Source organism: Uranotaenia lowii, chromosome 2 (genome assembly GCF_029784155.1).
Source record: "Uranotaenia lowii strain MFRU-FL chromosome 2, ASM2978415v1, whole genome shotgun sequence".
In the NCBI taxonomy this organism is placed as follows: domain Eukaryota; kingdom Metazoa; phylum Arthropoda; class Insecta; order Diptera; family Culicidae; genus Uranotaenia; species Uranotaenia lowii.
In genome coordinates, this window is record NC_073692.1 from 198024171 (window position 1) to 198039322 (window position 15152).

At 37.5% G+C, this 15152-nt stretch overlaps 1 protein-coding gene across 1 annotated transcript in view; it reads left to right on the plus strand.

The window, feature by feature from the left end:
- The window catches only part of LOC129742247 (tyrosine-protein phosphatase Lar), a 740954-nt gene that overhangs the window by 560164 nt on the left and 165638 nt on the right, over positions 1–15152 (plus strand). The window contains exon 12 of the mRNA XM_055734122.1: positions 11649–11672. Coding sequence (XP_055590097.1) covers positions 11649–11672 — 24 coding nt within the window. The remainder of the gene's footprint in view (positions 1–11648; positions 11673–15152) is intronic.

The window sequence follows — 15152 nt, forward strand, 5'->3', positions numbered from 1 at the left end:
AGATTTTTGTTGGCTGCCCTGGATTTTAGGTGTGATGTAAGAAGCCCAGCGCACTTGAAGGTGCATGAAGTGATGCGCCAGAGTACAAAAGCCTTGACAAGTGATGCTGTCGGAATTGCTTGTGGGCTTGGCGCATTTGTCACAGGCCATAACGATGGAAGACATTTGATCCTGTATTTTTTCCAAAATGTTGCTGCGGGAACCGTGCACGAAAAACGCGAAAGTTTCATTTCACAGTTCACTGTCTGTTGTTGGCGTATCTGAGCCTTATTGAAAGCGGATCAAAACAAACAACAAACAGTGGAAAAGTAAGCAGCGCAAAAACTTTCAGCGAGAAAATCCGTTACGGGGGCACCGATCGAGCAAGATTCCATTACACACGGCGGCACCGGTTGGAAACAGGTTCACAGGACACAAAAGGGACGATTAAAACGGCGATAAACACGACGGAAAACGATTTAAAATGCAAACAATGGCGGTTGCTACAATGTTCATTTGCATTAAGTTAAATTCAAATTATGAGAACAAACCTGATAGAAACACTTGAGTCTCAAAATTTCGACGCCATCTTTAAATACAAGATGACGGTTTACGAATTGCTTCCAAAAGTCGTATAAGACCCAATGTGAAAGAAAATCTCTTTATTGTTGAAAGGGGTGAAGGGGTTTACCGAGTAGACGAAATATGTGATACGTAAGGCGTCAAACGTGACATGAAGGATAAGGCATAAGATTTGAAAAGTGGGACGTGAGATGTAAGACCAGGATGTGAAAAGTAGGAGGTGAAATCGGATGTGAAACGTGAGAAGAAAAGACGTGAAATTGTAAGGTGAGACGTTTAAGATAAAGGAGTCCCCAAAGTGAGACACAAAACATCAGACGTGAGAAGATGAGACATCAAAAATGAGACTTGGAGATGTGGTAAGAAACATGAGTCATGAAACAAATGATGATGAAGCATAACACGTTGGAGAGACGTGAGTCGATAAACAAGAGTCGCTAGACGGAAAACGGGTTTCGATAAAAACGTGAGACAATAGAGTGAAACGAGTGACATAAAGAGTGTGACATGAGGCCTGAGAATCTGAAAGGATACTTGAGCCTTGAATGGCAAGGCTCAATATATGAAACGCAAGATTGCAAAAATAAGAAGATGATGTGAAACTTGAGACCTGAAACGTGAGAAGATTACATATAAGACATTCAACGGAGAAGATGAGGACCTGAGGAGAAGACCTGAGAAGGTGAGATTTGAGAAAACCCAACGTAAAAAGTTGGATATATTGTAAGAGATGTGAGATGATAGGTGAGCTGAGACTTGAAACGTAAGGCTTGAGACGTGAGACGTGAAACGTGAAAACTGGTTATGGCAAATAGGAAGTGAAAAATTGAACGTGATGTGGATTTCAAGTTGGTTTCAAAACACAATATTCAACTCTCCTACATTGTGGATATCATAAGCTTGCCAGATTGTTCGAATTTTCCTGGATTTTAGCAAAAGTCCAGTCCACCCCGGTTTTGTTTCTAAAGAAAAATAATCCAATCAAACAAGTTTGTAAATGCGAAACGTGATCCATACGGTTGAGGTTGAAAGAAAATCTCACACATGAATTAAGGGCGATTGTTTACTTTAATTGTCACTTTTTAAAGGCCCTAAATCCGGTTTAAAATTTGCTAATGTATTTTGTTTGTAAAAAATGTTTTAGTTTTCTCTTCTTAAATTTTACCGAATAACTCCAAGATTTTGATCAAATATGTCCGAATTTTGTGTTGAAATTTTCGAAATTTAATGCCCGGATTTTGCCATGTGATTTTTGGCATTTGACCGGGCTTCGACCAGACCAAACTGAGCGTCATGAGAGTATATAGAAACAAAAAAAAATTGAATTTCATATACATCATATTTAAGATCGAAAAAACCAATATGATCGACTGAAATGAATTCCTTGGATTATGAACTATCGATTTTGATTCGAAAACATCAAATATTTTATCTCTAGATGAAACTATTTGTACATAAAGTTAAAGTGTCTCGATAAAATGCTGACCATTTAATGCTGTTTTCAAATATTTTTTAAAATATTTTTTCATTAAGAATGTAGCTTCATAGAGGAATTATCTATCTTCAACTTTGCAATAGATGATAAAACGATAATAAAAACCGATAGAAACCAACGGCTTAAACAGAGTAGCAGTTTGTCATACGATAAAACTTGCAACACTGTCCAACTCAATCATGGAATGCTCAGAAATATTTTAAAAAGAGGAAGTTTCTGAGGTAACAGTCTTGGAATTTTGTAAGCAATTGCTCTACATTTAGTTTTATATCTTTTGAAAAAATTTGTTAAAGGTTACCAGAAGTTATAAATCATCAGCTATCATGGTTTTGAAACAATCAAACTGTCACAAGATTGAATTGTATGTTTCATTTTCTAAATTTCCACCGGGAAGGAAAAGCTGGGTGCTGTTTTTAGCTTTAAAATTTTCAGGTCTGTTGCTGTCAACTATAGACAATATTTGTATTTGCTGATCTTGATTTTTTTTTTCGAATAATTGATGACTTCTGATCTGCTATCGAACAGCTAAAGACCCCCCAGTTTATGTTCAGGTCAACAGTTCAGGGCCAAAAAGACCACAGTGAGCCTCCGGGTTCTGGTTGAGAAACGTCAATATAATTGATTTCATTACACAAACGACGACGACCAAAAACCCATAGATCTCCATTAAGGCTTAACACCGCCATATCATGAAAGGTTATATTGCTGGGCAGCCCACCTCCCCCAATCTGGGTCCTTTCCGGTTTCGCCGCTCCTGTTGATATTTCTTTCCGACGACTCTGTAGTTACAGGAAAGAAAACCCCCGTGAAACGTGAAAAAGTGCTTTCCGATACAGCCTGTATTCAAACGAAAAAAGAGGAGTTGGAGGCAGGCCAGCAGATTCGTCCATTCGTTCGTTTGTTCCGTTCCGTTCCGTTTCACTTGCTAGCTCCAGCCTGCCTGCCGGAAGATGATACGCGGGCCCCAATTCGGTGATGAATGGCCGGACTGTGACTGGAACTGACGGAAGAATGAAAAAAAGCGAAAACGAAAACGAACGATGGTGCCAATAGGGCAATAAAAGGAAAAGCAAACAAATTTTCACACTATTTTCGGCATGCTCAGGGCCAATTGCTCTCTTTTTCTCTCTCTCGACCCGAGAAAGGGTGGCTGTAAAATTTGATTAATTTGTTGTTTTATACCTTTGCTTCGAAAAATTGAGGCCTCAAATGGAACGTTCAAATTGGTAGCTCGAGGAGTCGAGAATTTTCACGGAATTAATTTTTTTTATTGTTCAATAAGTTTGCCTTTGAAATCAACTCAATAAAAATTTGGAATTTCTGAGGAATTTTGTATTTTTTGTTTGTTTTTTATCGCAAATTTTCTTTCCTAAATTCCCCAGAAAGTCTGAAACCCCTTTGATCAGCTTGATTTTGGAACAAAAGGGAACGATAAGATTTTGAAATTGCAACTAAGAAGCATGAAAAGCTGACTATGTTTCGACAAGCCTTTCCTTTGAATTGTTACTATGGATTTAACGTTAGATTTTTTTCACCTCATTTATTCTCCAGCATTATTCAAAAATGTTTTTTTAAACTGAATTTAGGAACACCACGAAATGGGCTAAAAATATCTCAACTCTATTAACCCTAGCACTTGCCATTCACACAATCTGTGCCATTGTGTTCTTTTCATTATGCGCTCCCGGAAATGGTGATCCATTTCGCACAGAACTGGCAACAGAAAAGCCATAAAGTACGAATGAGTCCTGGCTGCTGATCCTGGACAGACATCTGGACGAGAGTTTTTGCTCCCTGGGAAAAAACTACCGAACGAACTATTTGCTTTCTCATCCTGCTTTCATTGGATGATTTCCCATTAAATATTACCTACGCATTCTGCTACCAATTATTCAATAGATCCACCATTTATCTTCATTAAAAGGCCTACGGGTTTTTTGGTTCTCTGATCGAAAAGAAACCGTTACGTTGCAACCTAGTTTGGAATTAGACTTTTCCTGAAAATCGGTCTTTGTGTAACAAATCGATCAAAAGCACCGAATCAAACACATTTTAAGATAAGCTAAAATATTCAATTACATCAAAACGGCGGCCCCGGCGCTTTTCTATTCAATTAGTAGGTAGAGCCCTGTAAGCGGATTATTTCCGTAGACCGACAACAGTAATGAACTTTACGCTTTTCTGGGCGCAAAGCGCGTACACAATTTCCGGATCCGCTTTACTATTTCTGGTAAAATTGACCACTGCTGGGCCGATGTGTTTCACATAAATCTAGAAATATACATCATTTAAATAACTGCTAATATGTTATTCGCCTCTACTGGGAAGTAGCAGATTGTTAGAATAATTGACCCACACCGGATGTGCTTCCTGTAATGGGGTTGGGTACACAAACAATGCAGGAATTTGAATAAATCCACATTCGTCTCCGGACTACTGGCTAATAGTTTGTGTCGAACCCCCCGGCTTTACCGGGAACAGCTGCCTTTTAGTTTCACCGGAACCGATATTGATACCCCTTTTCGTCTCTTGTTCCGAATTCTGGAAATATGGAACCAACAGGATTGGGGACAGTGAGATAACATTTGTGTTTTGATTGTATCTCACTCTGAAGCTGATTCGAACATATGGGAAATGGAAATTTCTGTTGACCTTCCCTTTATCGGAAAACAAATCATTTTTCCATATGGGGCCCCATCAATATTATATCTTAATCGAGCAATGGATTGGATCACTTGAGTTTCTGGTTTTTCGATGCGGATATTTTACTTTAAGAAGCAATAAGATTAACTAGAAGTCATTTATAATTTGTAAATAAAACTAGGAATTAAAAACAAATATTTCGTTGCTCAGCTCAATCTGGATCTCAATCACGTGGAACAAGATTACCCAACGAAGAAAATTCATTTCATTTGAGGTTTTTTTCCTTTTTTCTTATAAAATTATGTGTTTTTAAACTCTAGGAAGAAAAAATTTATTGAACCGAGTTTCAGATTTCTCATAAATATTTTAACAGGATTATAGCCAACATTTTAATTTCTGAGTCTTTGTAACAGACGATACGTCGAAAACTTTTCGGTCTTATGTTTAGTCCGAACGGCAATCTTATAAATTATTAATCTTCGTTTTTCAATACGCTTTCAATTTTTCATTTTCATTAAGACATTCTGAATAAACCGCTTGATCAAAAGATTTTTTTTTTTGATGGTTTTTCGGATATCCAACTGTCAACGATATATTAACGGCAATTCTGACTAAAAGGCCAAAAAACAACATTACAAAGACCACCGAACGTTGTAAACTATTCGGTCTTATGTTTAGTTCGAACGGCAGTCTAGAAATATTTTTCTTCTAGTTTTTTGTTGGAAGCTCATTCCACTTCTAAGATTCTAAGACGCTCGATTATTTTATAATACTTAAAGGACCATTTGTGTTTTTTTGGTAACATTAAAGAGCGTCGAGAAAAAAAATAGTGGAAACGCCAGATCATGAGCCCTATATCTCAGGAACTACTGAACCGATTTCTACCAATTTTACACCATTTAATAACTTGAAATCTCAAAATTTAGTTTATCAGATAAAACTTTTTTGCATTTGATTTCTCGATTGTCGACCAAAAATCCGGGCAGTATCTTGGCAAATTAGGTTAAAACCCAAAAATTACCCAACGAATATCTGGAATAAAAATGAAAAAAAATTATCAAAAATCATCAGTTAATATTTGGTCGTATTTTAAATTAATCAAAAAATTTATTTGTTAAATACAGTGAATAAATCCGGGCAAAATCCAGGCTGTTTTCAAAAAAATCCGGGAATTTTGTATTAAATTTCCGTGAAAACCCGGATAAAACCGGGCCATCTGGCAACCTTATTCTATCATAGCTCCCTCTTGACTGGAATTACTTCGTTATGCCATAATTTTCTGATAGTCCAAACGTCACATAATGATCAAACTAATAATAATACTGACAAATAAAAAAAAATCAAAGGAATCTAATGATTTCAAATTTTTAAGGGTTCCGTTCGGACTAAACATGTATCCGAATAGTTTTTAATGATGGTGCAGGTTATGTTTTTCCCATCTTATCAACAAAATTATGTAGATTGCTGTGAACGTTGGAATAGAAGGTTTTGAAGAATTTTTTGATCAACGGTATCTTTTCTAGTCTGTACCAACTTTCACAGCATTCTATATAATTTTGTCGATAATATGGAAATAACGTGGCATGTATCATACTTTGAAAACTGTTTGAACTTATGTTTGGTCCGAACGGCAGCCATATAAATTTTTATTCGTTGTATTTCGTAGTGAACGATTCCAGTTTGTCATACTTCGTGATGACAGTTGATTCTTTTCCTTTGCTTTATTCAGAGATGTAGATTGCGTGTGGGAAACCTAAGCATCAATTTTAAAGAAAATAACAGGAACTTTTGAACCACTGCGTTAGTAACAAAGTCGAATGGAAGGTCTCTCTGAAGGCAGCTTTTTCTTACAGAATTCATTTAAAGGCGTAGTTTATCTTCAGGAACTACAGAGTAACTTATACGTAGACCTATCAAATACACGTTTAACTTATTCTCATCCTGGGCTTTGGGACTTAGAAGCTCTAACTGCTTTAAAAGACATACATCGTCTTAGCCGATTTTGGCTTGACAGACTTAATAAACGTGGACAACTTAGGATTAACATTTAAAACCCAGTGCCGAGATGGGAATCGAACTACTGCCATCGGTGGACCAGCGATTACCGTCTTGTCACGCCAACCACTTTTCCATCGAGACGTACTTGATATGATAATCACTCGATCGGACATTAGAAATCTTATTAGAAATGATAAATTAGGTCGTTAATAATGTGAATGCGAATCGCAATTCCTTCCTAATAAATAAATTATCGAAAAAATCGATACTTAAAGTCGTTTCAAATCGGATATGAAAAAAGTCCACCATGTTTGCAAATTTTTTCTCCCGCACGGGATTCAATTGAGAAAAAAAACCTCGTTGTTCTTTCTGCGAGTAGCAGCCCAAGCAACCAAAAGTCACATATTTACTTCAATAAAGGCATTGAAAGTTACATATTGGCTGACAAAGAGAATCAACTGCCCAATTTCTTTAGTGAACTTTATGTACTCATGAATGAACTTGAAAGTTGCAAAAGTGATCAATATGTACGTTGTTTGTGAAGTATTTTGCCCTATTCCCATGAGTGAACTATATAAACTCATTAACGAACTTGAAAGTTGCAAAAGAGACTTATACGTACGTAGTACGGGACTTAAGTCACATAAAAGGCACAATAGTGCTGAAAACGGGATTTGGTAAGTAACACGAAGTGCATTGAGGTTTCAATTAGAACAAAAGCTAGGCGCGGTCTTGGTCGTGACCACGTCTCACCACGAAGATCGGGGTTCGATCCCCAAGCCAGGCAAGTTTTTTTTTCAATAAGTAATTTGGTAATTGAGTGACCATTCTGATGCGATATATGCAGGAAATGTATGAAAGAAGCAATTGAGCAATTTGTCGAGTTTGGAATCCGGCGCGTGGTATCATGGCGGCACTATGTACAGAACAAAGTAAATAATCAAGAGAAGGTGAATTGAACTGATGCCAAGGGTGCAGTTGAGAAAGAGAGAGATTTTTTGCTCATTTTACGATTTTTGGAAGTTGAATTAAAAGGTCGCTGAAAGCTGAACAGAAGATCAATAAGACTTGTTTTGGAACTTGATAATATCAATTAGAACTTAAATTTTGAGCTACATAGAACGTACTTCATATCAATGATGGGGCTGAGTAAGCGTTTTTGTACTTCTTCTATGGGACTTTTGGTTGCTTGGGAGTACAAACAGATTACTAACAGATTAGCAAATATTGTTACTTGCAACGGTTTGCATGCATTGAGAGCAAAATTTGCGCTCTCTTGCTTACTTTCAGGATGTACGAATAAGGTGTTGAATATCGAATATCGAATTTGTATAGTTCTTATCGCTCTTGATAGAATTTGAAATTATGTATATTGCCTCCACTGTGGTAGGAAAATTTTGATTTTTGAGATTTTTCGGATCATTCTATGAGGTATATGAAACCTATAACAGAGTGGTTGAGAAATATATCTACAAAAATGTTTGCTGGGTTTATTGGGTATCCTGGTTTCACTTCAAGTGTTCCTGAAAAACTCACATTGATGAAATGAAAACAAAAATGTTAGCAAAGTATTCATCTACTCCGAATGATTACGATCACTTGGTGACAAACCAATCCAGTATTTCTTAAAAACTATTATCCAACAACTTTCTCACCGATAAAACTCTGTAGTTTCTGTTTTTGATCAGCTGCCAGAGAAAACACTTCGTTAAAATGAGCATATCGCTTTTTTCGCATTGCCTTGTGGCTGTATACCTTCAAGGCAAAGCTCGAGAATTCCATTTTTGGCAGGTATCCCAGGAAACATTTTTGTAGCTTTTTTCTTATGCTGTTTTGAAATACGTTCCATATAAATTAAAGGTTGATCGAATGAAAGTTGCTAAACAACATTTACCTACCAAAAAGGAGGCAATATACATACATGCATAAATTAAATTTCTTTCTAAAGCGACGAAAACTACACCAATTGAGCTTTATCCGACACCTTATTCGCACCTATCGGAAGAATGCAAGAGAGCCTAAGATAATTTTTTTCTCGTGGCCTTCAAATCCTTGCCAGTGACAATATTTTTCAGTTCTCTTATTGGTTAATATTACTCAATTCCCATCTAATTTCTAAGCAATCTGGATGCACTGCTGGTTGCAAAGAGAAAATGCCGATGATTTTCTCACATGAAGCCCGCGTGAAAGCAGAATCATTTCGAAATTTATATAGCGGACTTTCTATGATAACCGACTTAAACTGACTTCAAACGACATTTTATACGATCTTCTCACTATACAGTTGAAATTGCGATTCGCAACACCATTGTTAACGACTTGAGTTATCATTTTTGGTGTGATTTCATGCTTGCTAGCATACTACCATTTGCGATTCATTTTATTATTACCTCGTTTTCAGTTAGGTGAGAGGTCATGAACTTAATGATGATTGAAAGTTTACACTGAAAACTATTCGATATCATGTGCTATCCTAACAGTAGTCTTGTAAATTCGAAATGGCTTTCTAGAAGTCTCAATCGCATTTTTTAAAATAAATCTGCAATTTTTAAAGCTCATGATTATCTCATATTTTCCGAAAAACACGTCTATTTATTCTTGAAATTGGTTTGAAAATCACTTTTGTCTCTTTTCAACACTTGAGATTTTTTCAATCAACCCTTCTCCACTCTGGTTTATACTACTGGCCTAAATTGATATCGACATTAATTTTCCGGTGTTCGCAAATAAATCACCACTGAAAGATGTATCGATATCACCCGTTTATCCTAATGCAAGCAACCCAGCACCACCACATCAGTTTCAATCATGTTGTGGTGCTCTTATTGCTTTAATCGAGAATTTAAATTGCATCACCAACCGACCAATGTTTCCGGTGGGTCGTCTCCAATCATAACCCTTCATCCTACAGTTTCTCCCGTGTTGGATAGGATGAATGGTGGCATCAGCTTTGTTACTCACCCCAAGTTTGGCGTCGGCAGCATAAAATAGCCAATCATTGAATTCCGGATAAACCCAACTACCTAATGCCAGCCAGGAACCTCAGTTGTTGAACAAACATTTTCCAACCACACGAGAAAAACCGACATAAACACAGGCACACGTGCGCATGAAGTGTGCATATGTCCATTTTCCTACACACACACATGCGACATATAGAACGTTGAAGCGTTCGAATGCAAAATGGACGATATGATGCAAATCAACATCGATCAACCGTCCAGCCACCCGACAACATGAAAGCTTTTTTCCTACGTTGTTGTTGGGATCAATAGGAGCGAAACTATTGCTTTTCTTTTAACTTGCTCATACGTTATTCAAGCTGTTTCAGAATATCTGGACCAGACGTTGTGGGTACCTATATTTAGCATGATAAGGAAATTTTTAACCGGACAATTTTCCAATTGAGGTTAGGAAACTTAAAACAGGAACTAAGCAATTTACAGTTAACAATTTATAAATTAAATGTATAGTATTTTTAGTTCGGATGGATTCAACAAGGGAACTGAAAATGACTATGATTTTTTCAGATTTTGTTTTCTTTTTGAACCAATCTTAAGCCGTAACACGCTTCAAACTAGTACATCAGGTTGAGTAATTTTTCAAATTGATCAGAAAGCTGTACTATCATGTTAGAATTCCACCGAAAATTCTTTGATGATGAATCCGAGAAAAAAACAACAAATTTGTTGAAAATTTCCCAACAATGTCGTTTGGATTACACAAAAGCCCGGATAGTTTTCAACGTACGATGTCTATTGAAATGCGTGAAATGTATCATTTCGTTTAGTAATAGGTATTTCATATGGTGAATATTTTAGATTTTAAACGAGGTTCACAATTTTTCTATAGTTTTTAGAAGAATTTTATTAAATACCTCAGAACAATCATGAATCACAAATGAAAAGATCAATAAAGGGTCAAATTTGGTTTATACCTAGTTTCTAAGGGAATTAAGAAAAGGTTCATTGTAAAACACTCTCAAGCACAGCAAACTTTTGCTACACTGCCTCATTCTGTATCAAATCACGCACACATTTTGTTCTAGATTCTTTGCTCCAAAGTATAATTTGCGCCTCAGCACCCACCCAAAAATGTTAGTAGCTGCCCTAGCTCTCCCAAATCTTGAAATAGTTTTAAAACCATGAACTTTACATTCAATACTTAGATAATTTTTTTTCTTTCGATTACTTTCTTATATTCCGCCACTTCATCATCAACAAACAAACTGACAAACAAAAAAACCAATCAACAATCGTCCATCTTCGATAAAATAAAAATGAAAAAAATCCTCAAAAAAATTCCAATTTTGACAAACCCAACCCAAAAACTGAACCGAATCGTTGGCGCCAAATCGCAATTTTTGCTTTGGATTTTGAAACTCTGTATCTCGGTGTCTGTGTGTCCCATACGTGACTTTGTTGATATCCGCGTGGCGCCGTTTGCCTTAAATGTAAGTGGAATAAAACCTTTTTAAAACAATTTTTTTTGAGACACTCAACTGCTCGCAGAACTACTATAAATAGTCTCTGTCTAGTTTGTTTCCTATAGCATTTTTATCCGTTCCTCGGTTAAATTTCTTTCGTTTTGTCATTCTATCTCTCGGTAGATCAGTAGCCGAAAGTATTTTGTTTTGAGTTTTGGCAGGCTCTCGGAAGCAAAATCGGGCCCTGTTTCCTTTTTTTTGAAAATCCCTATCTTTTGAAACTCCATTGATCAAACTCTCGAAACCATTAGGGTTTACCGAGAAATAAATCTAGAAAATGTCCCTCTTATCCACTTTGGCAAAACGAGAAAAACCCCTTTTGTCAAAAATTGAACTCCCGACGAACCGTGTTAGTGAAAGCTCATTTTTGAACCGAAAAAAAATCTCTCTTTCGATCTCTCTATCTTTTCCCGCCCCCGCAATCGAAATCGTCGGCAAATCTCGAAATCGTCATCTGCCGAGCAGGTGATTCCACGTATGGAGGCTCCAGTAAGTAGACCCACCTTTTTTGGCGTTCAATTTTTGTTCCGACCGAGAAATATTTTATAATACCATGCATTGTAGTTCACACAATTTTTTATCCTCTCTAGAATGCTTTTTCCCTCTTATTAAATAGAACCTCTCGGAATGAATTTGTTCGTTCGATTTTCAACGTTCTTTTTTGTGTCCATTTTTTTCGGTTCACCCGTATGAAACCCTGAAACGAAAGTTCGCGCGTAGAGAAAAGTAGAAAGTAGCTACCCGTATTTTTTGTGTGCTTTCGAAAACGCCGCCCCAACATTTTTGTGCTAAGAATCATAATTTTACTCTAGAAGTAGTTGCGTCCTTCTTACTTAGATCCACCTCATTCCATTACCTCCCTGTCTTTTGAAAAAGAACCCTACCCTCAATCCAAAATTTAGCCCCGTAACTTGTTATTGGATATTTTTCTTCAAATTTTATGTCAGTTCGTTTATCTGTTTCTGTTCTTGTGGAACCCCTCTCTTTTTTCCCATTTGGAAAAAATTTAACCAGCAACCCTCAAACCCGGAACCGGGACCCAGCTCGATTTACATTCCGAAAGTGAAAGAAAAAGTAGTGAAGAGAACCGACGATAAGATCTCCTTAAACTTATTGGGGGGATGCTGATGGGTACGAAAAGTGGCAAGTTTACCGCGTGAAGACGGAAGTTTATACGTTTATATCCCACTCGGAAAAGGTCCCAAAACCCATCTGAGAACCCGTCGATAGCCTTGGATGGTTTGTGTTTTTTTTGGGCTTTCTTCTTCCGGATGCAACTTTTGCACCCATTTTGTTGGACAGTTTCCTATTTTTTTTTTTGGATTTGTCTAGGGCAGAGGTGTCATCTCAATCCGGTAGTCTAGAATATCACAGGCTTAGTAAATACTTTCATTCGATTTCTACTAAAGTTTTTTTTTTTTGTTTCGATTATAGTCGTTTTACCATCTTTATGGCATTCGCGACTTTATCAACGTTGCAGTTGGCGGATCGTTATTGAAAAACTATCCGGTACAACTGTGTTCGATGTTTACTCTTGGGCTCGAACTCACGGACATCGGCTCAGGAGACAACAGACTTGCCAACTGAGCTATATCACAAGCCACAGATTTCTACTAAAGTGCTATCAATTGCTTGAATAGAATTGCATTAATGATAAGAATGCCATACTCAGAATGTGTATAAATTTTTTCATCGACTTAAATCTTATAAAATATCTAACTGCACGACGACTAGCGTTGCAACCAATGACAATCTCTGTTGCAACCCTGTTAAACTTTGAAACGCACCTTGTGAAATAAAAGTATCCTTTGGAATAGAAAATTATCAAAAATTTAACTCAAAATTTTTTTGAAAAATCTAATGAACTCTCAAAAACTCAATAGATTAAGAGTAACCACAGAATTTTCAAGAGTCCCCTCGAGAGTTCTGAAGAGTCCGCTCAGGAACTCTCAAGAGTTCCTTGGAAAATCTCAAGAGCCCCCTCAGGAACTCTAAAGAGTCTGCCCAGGAACTCTCAAAAGCTCGCTCAGGAACTATCAATAGTTCCCTCAGTAACCCTCAAGAGTCCTCTCAGAAACTCTTAAGAGTCTCCTCAGGAGCTATCAAGAATCCCCTCAGAAAATTCTCAAGAACCCAATCAGCAACTATCGAAAGTACTCTTAGAAACTCTCAAAAGTCCGATCAAGAACTTTCAAGAGTCCCCTCAGGAACTCTTAAGAATCCCCTCGGGAACTTTCAAGAGGCCCTCAGAAACTTTCTAGAGACCCCTCAAGAACTCATTAGAGTTCTCTCAAGAGTCCCCTCAGAAACTCCAAAGAGTCATTTGAAAATCTCAAGAGTCCCTAAAAACTCAAGAATCCCCTCAAAAACTATCATGAGCCCGCCCAGGAACTCACAAGAGTCAGTCCGGGAACTCTCAAGAGTCCGCTCAGGAACTCTCAAATTTCCGCTGAGTCACTCTCAAGAGCCCGCTCAGGAACTCTCAAGAGTTTCCTCAGGAACTCTAGAGAGTTACCTCAGGAACTCTCAAGATTCTTCTCAGGAACACTCAACAGTCCTCTCATGAACTCTCAAGAGTCCCGTCAGGAACTCTTAAGAGTTTTCTCTGGAACTATCAAGATTTCACTCAGAAACTATCGAGAGTAAGGAACTCTTCAGGAACTCACAAGAATCCTCAAAATAACTCTCAAGAGTCCCCTCAGGAGCTTTCAAGATTCCTCTCAGGCACATTCAAGAGTCCGATCCGAAGCTCTCAAGAGTCTCCTCAGAAACCCTCAAGAGTTCTCTTTGACACTCTTAAGAGTCCTCTCAAGAACTCTCAAGAGTACTCCAAGGAACAACAAGAGTCCCCTATGGAAGAATCAAGATTCCCCTCAGGAACTATCAAGAATCCACTCAGAAACTATCAAAGTCACCTCAGGATCTATCAAGAGTCACCTCAGAAACTCTCAAGAGTCCCCTCAGTAACTGCCAAGAGTTCCCTCAGGAACTCTCAAGAATCCCCTCTTGATAGTTCCTGGGGGATTTTTTTAGGATTCTTGAGGAGACTCTTGAAAGTTCTTGAGAGGACTCTTGAGAGTTCCTAAGGGGACTTTTGAGAGTTACAGAGGATACCCTTGAATGTTTCTGAGGCAACTAATGAGAGTTCTCGAGGGAATTCTAGATAGTTACTGAGGGGACTCTTGGGGGACTTCCTGAAGGGTTTCTTTAGAGTTCCTGAGGAGACTATTGAGAACTCCTGATGGGACTCTCGAGAGTTCCTTAGAAAACTTTTGAGAGATACTGAAGGGAGTCTTGAAAGTTCCCGAGAAGATTCTTGAAAGTTCCTGAGGAGACTATTAGGATATATTGACAGTTTTACACGAACACCACCTTAGCAGGAGGCCTCAGCCCTAACCTCAAACCATGGGAGAACAGAATCAATTTTTGAGAAGGGCGCACGATAAACGCGATTTTGCGGTACTAATATCGACAAATTCGCCCTGTGGAAAAGCGACACACAGATGCTCGTGTTTTGATTTTTTTGGGTGGTCAGGGCTGCCAAGTGCATTGATATTTGGAAATGATTATATTTTAAATTGAATTTTTATTGAAAAACGTTTTCATGAGTACTGAGAATTTGCAACTTTCCCCTAGATTTCTATTAGAATATGAAATTAAACGCAACATTTATCTGAACTGAATAACAACTGTCTGTATCGCACACTTAAACGATGTAGCGAATTATGTGAAAATGTTATAAATAATCAGAGCATGCAGACTATTATTTTCATAGTCAACATCAACGTGGCTTTTATTAATTTACTTTTTTTTTGTAACAGTGAATGATTTTGCATTCGTTTAGAAGTTGGAAACAACTCTTTTTACTTTACCGAGCAGTACATGAAAATATATTTCAGATGTTTTAAATTCACCTTGAAAATTCATTAGCGGAAGATGGCTTATCTTCATCAATTTTATTAGAGACGC